This window comes from Protobothrops mucrosquamatus, unplaced genomic scaffold (genome assembly GCF_001527695.2).
Source record: "Protobothrops mucrosquamatus isolate PMUCROS unplaced genomic scaffold, P.Mucros_1.0 scaffold908, whole genome shotgun sequence".
Classification (NCBI taxonomy): domain Eukaryota; kingdom Metazoa; phylum Chordata; class Lepidosauria; order Squamata; family Viperidae; genus Protobothrops; species Protobothrops mucrosquamatus.
The window spans coordinates 73,509-86,445 of NW_015387160.1; the positions used below are offsets into that span (position 1 = coordinate 73,509).

Consider the following 12,937-nt stretch of genomic DNA (forward strand, 5'->3'; position numbering starts at 1 on the left):
TTGCATTCAAATAACATATGCCCGCTCAGTTTGCATTCAAATAACATATGCCTGCCTCCCCATCATGATTCTCTGAGAAGGGCAAGATCCCTGTTCCTGAATCGCTGGCCGTGGACAACCCACTTTTAAGAGCTGGCAGGTCCTTTAGGAAGCTGAAAAATAGGCACTGGAGTGTATGAAAGCCAGCAAGAATTGGTATGTCATCCATCCAAATGGGAACACATCATTAAAACTAGCTTTGGCAAGCGGTATCCCCTTTCAAAGACCCAATGAATTTTTGATCCTCAGAGAATCCCGGGAAATCCATGGCCTCTGTGGAGTAGACCTATACCTGAGATCTCACATGTCAGGAAGAACAGAAATGGCAAGAATCTCCATTTTGGAAATTTCCCTCACCCCACAGTGGGAGATGCACATTGGGGGAAAGGACGAGCATCTCCTTCTTTGGAGGACCTGTCTTCTTCAGGGGCAAGTACCAGGCTACTTTTGTAGGCAGAAAAGGCAAGTCATTAATTGGGACATTCTCCATAATACCATTTCTGATCTGAATGTTTCCTTTTAGACTTAATGAGAAAGAGGAAGTGAATCTGTCCCTAGATAAGGAAGAGGACAATAGCCAGTCCCTGGGTCTTCCAGTCTATTCCAAAAATCTACTACTTGGTAAATTCTTCAGGATCCTAGGCCTAAAAGACCAAAGCAGTCCACTCCCATTGGTCCTCTAGTGGATCTACTGTTATGTGTGTTAGGAACCTCTTCAAGCTAGGCCAGACTAGAAAACCAAAGTTATGAATATTAACATTACTTTTATTATAAAGCTATAGTAACAGAATCTTACAAGTCTAAATGCTCATGCTCCCTCCCTCCATTTATCTATAGGATAACTAGGGAGGGCCGAATTTGAGACATTTTCTTAAATTATATTTCTGCCTTGGATTCAGTTGTGTGTGTATGCTTGCGCACACGCAACCATAGTCTTAGTTGCAGCTCTTACTATCAAGTTACTCGTACACCCCATTAAACTGTAGCTCACGGGTGCCAAACTCGCCGCATCACGTGACGTGTTACGACATATCGCAACTTTTTTTGCATTGCCAGAGCTTGGGTGGGCGCGGCCTCTGCATGATGCAACCGGCCCGCGGGCCAACAGTTTGACACCCCTGCTGTAGCTAGTAGCCTTCCCCAAGTTTGTCTTCCATGAAATATTCAACAAAGTCCATGGGAAGAGTGGAGAGGATGCAGGAAAAATAAGATTCTCTTTGCCCATCAAACTCTGTACTTTCCCTCATGAAGTAGTCCTCCATAGCAGAATTGGTTTGCAAAGTTATGCTAAAGGTAAGAACCCTTCAAACAGCAAGAGGACAGGAAAGTGGAGGTTTTGTAGCACAGAAAACAGGAGGAAACAGCCACAAGGACCTCCCTCGTTTTTTGTTTTTGTCATTTGTCATCAGTTGGACAAAACAGCCATTTGAGTTCATACTTCTAGAACATATATAACTGAAACAGAATCTGAATAAATTAGCCAACACAATTGCCTTTATGGCTGATGTGAATTTGGACAATGGTCAATTCTTAGCCAAAGGCTTGGTTGCTAATATGGCTACACAAGACAACTTTCTGTCTCCAAATCTGTTATATATGGCCCATTCAAGTGGGACAAGCTATTCAGAGACACCCTAGATCAGGGGTAGGCAACCTTGGCTCTTTTATGACTCGTGGACTTCAACTGGCTCAGGAATTCTGGGAGTTAAAGTCCACGAGTCATAAAAGAGCCAAGGTTGCCTACCCCTGCCCTAGAAAATATCGTAATTGAGATTAGAGATAAATATTCAGCCCCCTGAAACTATTTCACCCAATTTTTGAACACTTGCAAGGCAATCAGACATTAGCTGGCACTGAAGTCCGGAAACTAGTTCTGACCATGCATTGAACAAATCCTACAGGTTGAGTTAGTCTTCCATTCTTGTGCCATATTTTTCATTGTTCTAAAGAAAAATGATAGCACATCATCCTGGCCCTCAAACAAATGAATCACCAAATTAGATGCTATCTTTTAAATCCATGATAAAAGTATCTTTAAGGAAAAAAAATGCCCTGTGTATCTCTGTCTAGATGACCTGCAAAGCCAGTCACCATTGATTGAATAGGGAAAGAGGGACAACCATACCATGTTGCAGACTCAAAGAACTGGGCTTCTTAATAGACACAATAACACTCTTCATCTGGCATACGCCCTAGAGTATTTTGGTGCCATCCTGAAATCGTGATGTTTCTGCCAGAGGAGAAGAAAGAGACTGTTCAGCAGCTAGTCATGTTTTAGACAAGCCAGTTAGTATCTGGGGGCAAATGACTGTCTGCATAGACTTAGTTTCTACTCCTGTCCCCTTCAATGGGTGCTCCTTCCCACTACTGTGTCATTTCACTTAAATGTTTCACTTAGCCACAGAAATTTTGGGCTGAATTGTCATAAGTCAAAGACTACCTGTAACTCTTATACCTCAGTAAAGCACTCTTCAGCAGGAAGATACTAAAGGAAATAATTCTAGTTCCTGGGACATGATCCTATCCCTAGTGACAGCTTTGATATATAGTATTCCCAGGGCTTTTTTTCTCATAGAACGCCCAGAATGGAGTTCCGGCATCTTTTTTGGATGGAACCTTGTAGGGTAGGCAAGGTGGGTTGTATGACGTATGTGAGTTCTGGCACTTTTTTTTTTTTTTTTTTTTTTTAGAAAAAAAGCACTGAGTATTCCACTTTAGAATGTGCTGATTTTACTGTAGGGAAATCCACATCAGAATTACTATGAATGTCCCTATCGCAAAGATATGGTGTTCGGTCCACCAAAAAAAGAGGGAGTTGTCAATATTTGCATTCTATATGGAGTCTAATGTAACTTTCCTGTATTAATTTCTCAAGTATTTTGTGGAGTCCCTTTCTGGCTTTGTACTCTAAAGTGGGGAAGGGATCTTTTATTTTCCTCCAAGAACTGACATTGGAATCTTCTAGCCCCAATTCTGAAAAGGGGGGAAGAAACACCCACTTTAGAATGCTCTGTCCTCACTGTAGAAAAAGGATCTTCATGGTAAGTTCAACGCATCATTGCTAAATATGGTGTAATTTCACTGAAGAATTTGATAGGTTCAGTTTAATAATAATCCTTATATTTATCTTAAGATATTTACTTTAAATTTTATTGGAGGATTACTACATTCCTTTTCAACATTTCATCAAAGATGGAAAATTTGGCAATCTGATCTATAATAACTAGTATTTACAGGATGACATTAGCAGCTATTGCTTTCCTTTCAGCTTGTTGGATGGATCTCTAATTTCAGGTGGGTTATGTTGAGATGGCTTTAGGTTTAGTATATGCACCACCCAAACTGGTTTTGAGTCGGCATTATAAACTTACTTAAAATAAGGCAAAAAAAATAATTATTATTAGAACGTCTGATTTCTCCCCCCCACAAGATTGTTTAGAAAATTGTTGATACAAATGTATATGTTATATTAGATAAAGTAATTTTTCCTCAGTTTCTAGATTTGAATAGAGAATTTGGCCCAAAACTGGTTTCCAGTAGTTATTTAGAAGGTAAATGCACAGTAAAATCTGCTGCAGAGATAAGTGCAAAGTGTTGGAAAGAAAGTGATATCTGACCATCTGGCTCCTTTTCAACTTACAAACATTCATTTTGGGCAGGGGTCCCAAATTCTTCATGTCATCAAACTCTTCATGAAATTTCAGATTGTTAATCAACCCCAAACATTTATTATACGAAAATAATATAATAAGTACTACTTTAACTAATAGTACTATGAATAAATAATACTACAAATAATTAATAACAGCAACAATGGGTAGCCCCATCACCTGTCAGGAGTCAATATTGACTACATTGGAAAATCCTGGTCTTGGGTAACAAGAAATGTTGCATAGATTGACTAAGCCTATTGTTTCATATTTTCTATATTGCTAAATTGTTTAATTTTAAAAGTATGAGATAAAATTATTCAGTATTATTTGAAATCTGTGCTACAAGTACTGAGAAGTAAAATGAATGCATTTATTTTACAGTTACAGAAGAACAGCAAATCTGTGACATTGAATATATGATACTGTATGAAGCTAAAGAAGAGGCTTTTCTGATGCTCAAGTTGTTTGACATTTAAATTCCTGGGATTTGTGCAGTGTCTCCAGTGTACTTCCTATGACATGGTGGAGCAGAGGCCTGGACTATGGTTTTGCTTCAGTTAGTAAAAAAAAACTTTGTTTTCTAAGGGAGGATGGAACAGCAGCTATTAATTATGGAGTTAATATTTAACCTGGTGTCCAAAGCCAGGAGATAAAGTTCTTGTACCTAGTTTAAAGCCAGATTTTTTTTCTTTTTTGAAGTGACCATAAGCTCAACATTATATTGGCTTGTTCTTGGAGAAATATCTTTTAGCTAGTAATAAATTCTGCACCAAGATGTTGCAGTTCTGGTTTTGCTTCTTATTTATAGGGGCAATTGGTGGTACTCTTTCATCGGGAATTTTTGCATTCCCATGCTTTGTGTGGATATGTTCACTAACATTGCTTTTGGTCCAAACTGAAGATCTCATACTATTCAGAGGATTGCTTAGGTCACACTTGCTTCTTGCTGTGATATTTTAATTTCTAATTATTAGGTTTAATAGATTTTTCATTTTAAAAAAAAATCAAAGATAGAAATTATTCAGTAGCATTCTGTTGTAAATAAACTACAGATTTCCATTCTCGATATGATTATGTGTGTATTTATTTGGTGGCTTTTCAAATACACTTTGCATTACACAGAGGTTCAAAATGAGTAACAGCTTTAAAAACACAATGCAGTTATATGCAGTATAAAACACTTTAACTATATGACAGACTACATTAACAGCAGGTTTCCAGGAAGAAGGGCGTACATTCAAAGTGGGGGGAGGGGGAATGAAGCAAGAGACAGCACAGTTCAAAGCTGGATCCTGGGAAGAGATTTAGGATAGCTACTCCCTAATATCTCTCACAGTATATCGTTAGGGTAGGGTAGTAAGGGTTTAGTCTAGCAAGAATATATATGGTGGAAGCAAAGAATGGAACTTTGGCTGTATCATGTTACATTGCTCTTGGACTAGGCCAAACACTAATGGAACATTAAAATTAATTTGAAATAAATACACTGACTCAAAAAACAGCATTTAAGAGAAGCACTCTGTGGTCCTTAAATTCTTATCCAATTAAATACTTAGTGTGCCTCAAAAAGGGGGAAAAGTGGGATGCAGTACAATTATTTAGTGCAGTGTTCTTGGCTAAAGACCAAGTGCACAAGACTGTACTTTGAATCAGACTTTACATTTTAGGTTTTCTGTCTTGATACTAAAGCCTTTGAATCTACATTAAGCAATTTTTGTCTTCCTGTAAAACAAGAAGAGACAGCAGATTTATTTGGATCAGGTTAAATTAACTGCAATTTTTAGATTGCATCTAGGTCTTTTGGTTGAAAGGTGAACTTACTGCAGTTCTAGAAAATTTTGGTCATTTTTTGAAACTAACTCATCTAAAAGGTCTGTGAAAAGTTTTTCAAAAAGGTATTTGTAAATCATAAACATGAGAAGAGCTCCTAGAAGAAATAAAGTAGTAATGTTTCCTAGAAGGGTCACTTTTTCCAGTTGTCTGCATGTTAGAGATTACTTTGAGTTCATTGTTATTTGGGTTATTAGGCATCAGTTGGCTTATGGGAAATGAGCATTTTGTCACTAGCCTTATCAATGATAGTGTCTAACTTTCAAATGTGTTCTCTGGTTCAAACTGATTGGGATGACTGATGTATATACAACTCCTTTCATTCTCTTGGGCAATCTTCGATTAAGCAAGATCTCAAAAATCTAGCATTAACCAAATTTAAAACTGCCTCAAGTCATATAGCTAACTAGAGTACTTCAAAGTCACATATTCTACTATAATTATATATCTATATAATTAAAATATACAATTTAGCTTCAATTCTACATAAGTCCTCGGTTTGATTAAAACAATATGCTGAAAGCAAATGGAGACTTCTATCAGTTGTTTCTACTTTAATTCCAGTCTTTTTAGTCCCTCTTGGGATAGTTTTTTTATGATGTCAGCCTCAGTACCTTTCTGGAATTTATGATTTCTGTTGATTAAAAGCATTCATTACATTATTGTCAGTAAAGATATTAAAGTGATAATCATAGTGGCAAAATTAGCATATATGAATTCTTTCTAAGAAGTCAGGGTAGCATATAGTTTTCCCATCTTATCCTTTCAACAGTCTGTGAGTTAGTCACTTTCTTCTTTTACCTAAAGTCAGAGGTTTATGATAGGGAAGAAAACTATATCAAGTGCTTATGGGGCAGTTCTAAGATCATCAAATGTTATACTGGAGGAACTGCTAATTTATTAAGTTTATTCTTTTGTTGCTGGCAAGATAGGAGGGAGACAGTTGCCCTCTAGGTTCTCTTGTTATTTCCCCTTTTTCCATATCTATTTGCAATAATAGAAATTAAATGATTATGTCAGTGTAGCTTACCAATTTTGCAGACCTGTTGAGATAAGAGGGTTGGATATACCTTGAAAGATATATGGCAGTGATGGTGAACCTTTTAAAGACCAAGTGCCCCAAAACCGCCCCCGCCCTCTCCGTCCCCACCCCGCCACCTCACCCGCCTGCAGGGCCACCCACAGCCTCCACAGCCTGCTGCAGATTGCCCAAGTGGCCCAGCAGCACCATGGCAGCCATGCCCTCTGCCCGCGCCCCACAGCATCTGCGTGCGATGGGGTGCGAGGGCAGAGTCTTGTCCCGCTGCCTGGCTGCCATGTCCTTGGCTGCGCTGCTCCACACGGGCCACGCCCGGGGATGACTCTCCTCCGAGGGGCTGCTGATGGGGCTGCGGGGGGAGGCGGGGCTGGGGCGACGGCGCACGTGCCCACAGAGAGGGTTCTGAGTGCCCCCTCTGGAACATGTGCCATAGGTTCGCCACCACTGATATATGGCATATTTGGTTTCATAAACCAGAGGCAGAAATATAATGCTAGTAGATGTTGACATCTGAGGCTGCGTATGGGTCTCTGAATCATGGTTTCACTACATTCATTAGCCTTTCGGTGGCATCAACCTCACTACATATATTTTTAGTACAGACATTGTTTCCTTTCATACCTTTTTGATTGAAACTGCCGTTGCTTTTCTGTGTCAGTGGCTTCTCTCCCCTTCTTTCTCACAAACTCTTCATTCAACCCAAACTGCTGCAAAGTGTCTCTAAAAAGCTTCTGTGCTCCTTGACAGGCACTATGCTTTGGAATAAAAAGAGAAATATCTTAAAATACTTTTCTCTTTCCCAAGTGAATTAATAATAATCAAAAATAAATTAAAGTTCTTAGGTAAACTCTCTAAAATAAGATAGGTGAACATTTATAAAATACATCTTAAATAATATGTTTGAGGTAATTTTTGAAAACTCAATTGCAAAACATTTACTGTTGTGACTTGTTCAAATAGGTAAGGTCTGTTCTTCACACGCATCTTCATCTCTTCTAGTTCTTTCTTATATTCTCTTGTTCTTTTTTGGCCATTTTGCCTGAAACAAAAATTAAATTTACTGTCTGAAATAATCCAAATTATTGTTCATATATGAAAAAAAACTTTGTCCTGCATAATTCCCAGAATATAGGATACTTTACCTCCAAAAATAAGATTGGCCTCTATTGGTCAAGGATTTAACATATCTTTTTAGTCTGATCTTGTAAGTTAATGTTACAATGTAATTTTAATATATTTTGTTTGAATGTAAATTTTGGGAATTGTGCAAAAGCAATCTGTAGATACAAACTAAATAATTAAAGTATAAATTAACAATATTTGTATGATTGCTATATTTTGAAAGCCAATCCATCTAAATAAACACTCGTGTATAAACACACAAACATATAAAAATAAACAAGAAGTAATCTATATTTAAATACTTTGCTCTAAGTATTACTTGGTAAATTTATAATGCTGACCAGTTTTGCTTCACTTTTTCTTTGTGTGTCTCTTCCAAACTTTTATGTGGATCCATAGCTTTTGCTCGACAAATCACTGATTTATGCATTGCTTGACATTTTTTTCTTTGTAGCTCTGCCCAGCGAGCTCCTTCATTCTCCTTGTATTTCTTATTTTCTTGGAGGAATCTATAAATATAGATGTGGCCAATAGAACATATAAATAACCCTGGACTAATGCCAGTTACTTAACAACTATTCAAAATTACAACAGGCTCAGTATATCTCGCCATCAAAAATGTCATACCACAAATACACATACCCCACTGTCACATGATTTCATTTTGGGTACTTGGCAATTGTCTTGCATTTATGACTGGTTGTAGCGCCCTGTAGCCACATGAACATAATTCATAACATTTTTTTCCTGGTTTCCAGCAAAAACCTGCCCATTCAAAACAGGTTTGCACATGACCACTGCATTTGCTTAAACATCTGTGGGTTAACAATTATAACAATTTGCTTAATACCCTTTGCAAAAAATGTAAAATCGGGTCCGGTTAAATGGGCGCCTCAACTTACTACTGTAATGATTTACAAGCAGAAATATGATTCCAATTGTGGTAAGTCAAGGACTACCTTTATTTATTTCAAAATGAAATTGTAAGGAATACCTTTATTTATTTCAAAATGAAATTGTAAATATAAAAAAACAATGAAATAAAATCTGTTAATTTCTTATAGTTAAACCTTTATAAAAACTTTTAAAGCCTCCCTGTAATGTGCTTGATACCGTTCTTTAATTCTTAGTTTTTTTCATGTAATATAGAATATGTTTTCAAAGATAATCTCCATCAGATGTTGATTTGGATTGGAACTAAGGAGACAAAGGGAAAGAAATCAGTGTAAACCATAGCATTTTATTTGGGCAACATTCAAATCATTTTATCTTATTTTCTCCAATTCCAAATCAAGCTATGATGAAGTTAAGAAAGGTTATGCCATTTTATAATAAAATTTTACCATAAATACATGTATTTTTCAACAGTATTTATAAAAATGTCATTACTTACTTAATAGCAACTGCCCTCTTTCTCACTGCATCTGTAATATATATTGGAAGTGTATTGGTAGAGAGGGATGAAAGACAAGTAAAAGACCGACTTCTTTGTATTGGTGCCTTAGAAGGTTGCTGAAAATCCTGAAAGCAATAATACTTTTGGCTAGTTTTTTTTTTTTAATTTCCACCGCATGAGTATGTAACATTTTACTAACTTGCAAAAGCCTTGTTAATATATGCTCTGTTAATATATGTATTGATACATCCTGCAAAATTCCAAAATATACCATCATTACCACACAGAAAACATTCATCAAATGCTTTTTACCCAAGTTTCAAAGAGAATTTTTTTTAATGCAAAATATTCTGGCTAGTCCTCTCCTTGTCCTACTGATATAACTTGGAAGCATTGATAATTATGTACTCACTTTTAGTTTAATAATTTATTTAAAAACCTTTCAACAGTTCAGAAGCTGTGTCCTACAGGCCAAAAATGAAACTAAAATACAAATAGAAAATACAAATAGTCCTCAACTTACAACAGTTCATTTAGTGACTGTTCAAAGTTACAACGGCACTGAAAAAAATTACTTGTGACCGTTTTTCACACTTATGACCGTTGCAGCATCCCCGTGGTCAAGTGATTTACATTCAGATGCTTGAAGGCTGACTCACATTTATAACGGTTGCAGTGTCTCTGAGTCATGTGGTCCCCTTCTGCGACTTTCTCACAAGCAAAGTCAATGAGGAAACCAGATTCATTTAACAACCGTGTTACTAATTTAAGAACTGCACCGATTCACTTAACAAATGGTGGCGTGAAAAGTCGTAAAGTGGGGCAAAACTCACTTAACAAATTTCTTATTTTACAGCATAAATTTTGGGCTCAATGATGGTCATAAGTTGAGGACGACCTGCATTAATAATAGTATTTATAAAAACAACGGTCTCAATCCAAAATGAATTCGGGTACAATACTAAACTCTCCAGCAAAGGCATTTCTGAAGCCATAGGCTTCTGCAGTCATCGGTTGGAGAGGAGTTTTTTCCTTGGGAATTCCTTGCGGATTATGCTAATTAAACGCTATGGCTGTCTCACTGATAGTGCTTTGCCACTAAAAAAGCTAAGAGCAAGACATATCATAGAGGACAAATAGCCATAGCATTTAGGCCATGATGTTTGTCTGACAGATCTCCAGGTTTCAAGCTACACTAGCTCAAAGCTATATAATAAACGTTCAACTATCAAAACTTTTGACACTGGATAATGTCAGCTACCAAGACTGAGGCTCCTCTTCCAATCTTAGGATTGTTCTGACTATAGTGGAAGTAAGTGTCTTTATAGCCTCTTCTTTTCAATTCAATTCTGCCAACCATACAAATATTTTTATGTTAAGAGTTCCAGTGTGGCACATTAGGAACATCAACATGCTGGCATATTTCTCTTTTAAGATCCGCCAGGCTAACCATTCCACATTAGAAATCTGCCTGTCTGTTTTCAAAAAATGAACATTCAATTAAATCAGTGCTATGTCCACCATGGCAGCCATTTTGTGAATCAGGAAGCCTACAGAAGACATATTGCAAAAACATGTTCAACACAGTGTCCAAATGTGTCCAGCTGTCCAAAATGATCCGAGGGATCCTTTTCTATTTGAAATTACACTAGTATTGGACCTCAAAAATAAGCTGATATTGTTATGTCTGTTCTTACTATGTTCTACAATAGATATATGTTTAACTAAAACTTTCTCACTGTTGATAGAAAATAATTATTTATGTTGAAGATATATTTGCACATGTAGAAATACAAAGAGGTTAAAGCAATTCCTTTACCGTCATCTTGTCACACATTTTATGTCTGCAACTGAGATTTGATGTTCTCAGTCTGAATGGTTTATTAGAAGTTGCTTCTTTAATTTCTTGTTTGGTTAGTACTTTTCTTTGAAATGCCCAGTAAAGTTCTTCAAAATCAGGCACTGAAGTATTAATTCTTGGCTTAAAACTAAAGTTGTTTTGCAGAAAGCTCAACTTTTGTTCCCTATTTTTGGAGGCAATTTGGGATTTTGTATCCCTTTGTTTATTGTCAAGCTCATTGGGGGCCCAGGACTTTTCCAATAATTCCTTGGCTCTCAATTGAATACAGATTTTTCTTAAGAGTTCAGCTTCTAGGGATTAAAAGAAAAAAATAATGAACATTCATCCTATGACAATTTACATAAAAATGCACAATGGAAAATGTCAAAGTACAACAATCCTTCTCAATATATTTGTTTTGCCATGTGGAAACTATACCAAACAGTATAAGCAGCTAGCTAGGAATTTTAGAGAGGCTTCTGATGGAGAAAACTGATGGACAGTATAATGAGGCATTTAAATAACAACAGAACACACATCTTTAACTCATGAACAAAAAAAAAATGATTATGTGCCATCAAATCAGTGTTGACACTTTGCAACCACAAAAATTTTCTCCAGATAAACTAAAAATCCAAAATCCAAAATATTAAAAGTTGTATAATAGAAAGCTCCTGTGTGAAACATACAGCCAATTTGTACATACTGTGTTGTTGAATAAAGCATTTTGCTTTCCCCAGTACATTTGATGAATTTATTTGCTTTTTTTTACATTGGACAAATCTTTGAATTGTGATTGAATAAAAGAGACAAGAGTTCAAAATCAGATTAATGTGGCAGTTATTTATTTCCCTTTCACAAACGAAGGGAAATATTAACAACCATTACTATGTTAGAAAAAGTAAAAAATGAATCTTTGCCTAGATGATATAATCTTTACCTTCAAGTTTATCCCCAAGCATTGGCTCAAATGTGGACTTGGGGATTTTCTTCCTGAACATTGGTACTATTTTCTTAGCTGGGGTTAAAATGTTCAGAAATTTCTGTCTGACGGCCTCTTTTCTCTTCTCTTCTTTTATCTGAAAGCTGAAGGGTTTTTGCATTGAAAGAAGTAGCTCCCTTCTCTTTTGAGTTTCTGCTTGTCTACGGGTTTCATTCTTCTCCATTATTTCCTGGTAGAGTGGCAGATAGATATGAGCAGGCACAGGTTGTGCTCTAAATTGTTTTTGACATTCTGCAGCCTCTTGCAATTGTCTTTTGTACGTAGATGACTCTTTCTCAAGCAATGCCTGTGATTTTAGCAACTGAGGTGTTTTATGAGTTTCTCGAAGGGTCATTCGGAAGGGCTGAGGAATAGTAAAAGAGGAAACCCCGATAGCTGAGGCACTCTTTGGTTTTGAACAAGACTGAAGAAATGAGTAATGATTTTTCTCCTCTTTTGAGCTACCTAAAGTGATATCAGACAGAGAGTTCCAACTTCTTATGTTACCACACCTAAGAATAAAATTTAAAAAAATGTTAAGAAAGACACAGATGATAAGTTACATTACATAAATGAAGCTAAGTAAATTAATATTTTCAAGGCCGTGTATGATTTTATTAAACGTTTCATTTAATATTCTTTATTTACAAATTACAGTACAAAATATTCGCTCAAAAGCCGAAGAATTACTGGAAGACAAAGAAACATACATCCCAGTAAATCCAACCCAATACAGAAACTAAGCAACTTGATCAAGAAAAACTGTAACCTAACCAAAAAAGATCAAATCACAAAAAACAATAGTGGTGAACAGTGGTGAATGAAAAGCAGTAGACCCGGGGACTTCCGGTGGCAGGCGTCTTCGTCGGTCGCAGCTGTTTGCTGCCTCCCGCCTGTTTCGCGTAAAAGCCGGTTTGACAGCTAGCATCAGCTGTCAAACGGCTTGATACCTTTCCCCTGGGCATAAGGGGATAGGTGAGCTGCCCGGGGTAGGAGTTGAGTTCCCGAGTCGTCCTATATGGACGATGTAGGTGAG

General features: G+C 36.8%; 2 protein-coding genes across 3 annotated transcripts in view; one reads left to right on the forward strand and one right to left on the reverse strand.

Moving 5' to 3' along the window:
• ZNF410 (zinc finger protein 410) overlaps window positions 1-4,756 on the forward strand; it is a 19,818-nt gene extending 15,062 nt beyond the window's left edge. For both annotated transcript variants that reach the window (XM_015819370.1, XM_015819371.1), the window contains one exon: window positions 4,074-4,756. The gene's annotated coding sequence lies outside the window, so the exon portion shown is untranslated. The remainder of the gene's footprint in view (window positions 1-4,073) is intronic.
• A 124-nt stretch (window positions 4,757-4,880) lies between these two features.
• The window catches only part of FAM161B (FAM161 centrosomal protein B), a gene marked incomplete at its 5' end in the record, with an annotated part of 12,529 nt that continues 4,472 nt past the window's right edge, over window positions 4,881-12,937 (reverse strand). The window contains 7 exon segments of the mRNA XM_015819369.2: window positions 4,881-6,156; window positions 7,183-7,316; window positions 7,501-7,600; window positions 8,025-8,192; window positions 9,077-9,204; window positions 10,899-11,230; window positions 11,860-12,413. Of these exon segments, the coding sequence (XP_015674855.2) occupies window positions 6,072-6,156; window positions 7,183-7,316; window positions 7,501-7,600; window positions 8,025-8,192; window positions 9,077-9,204; window positions 10,899-11,230; window positions 11,860-12,413 (1,501 nt within the window).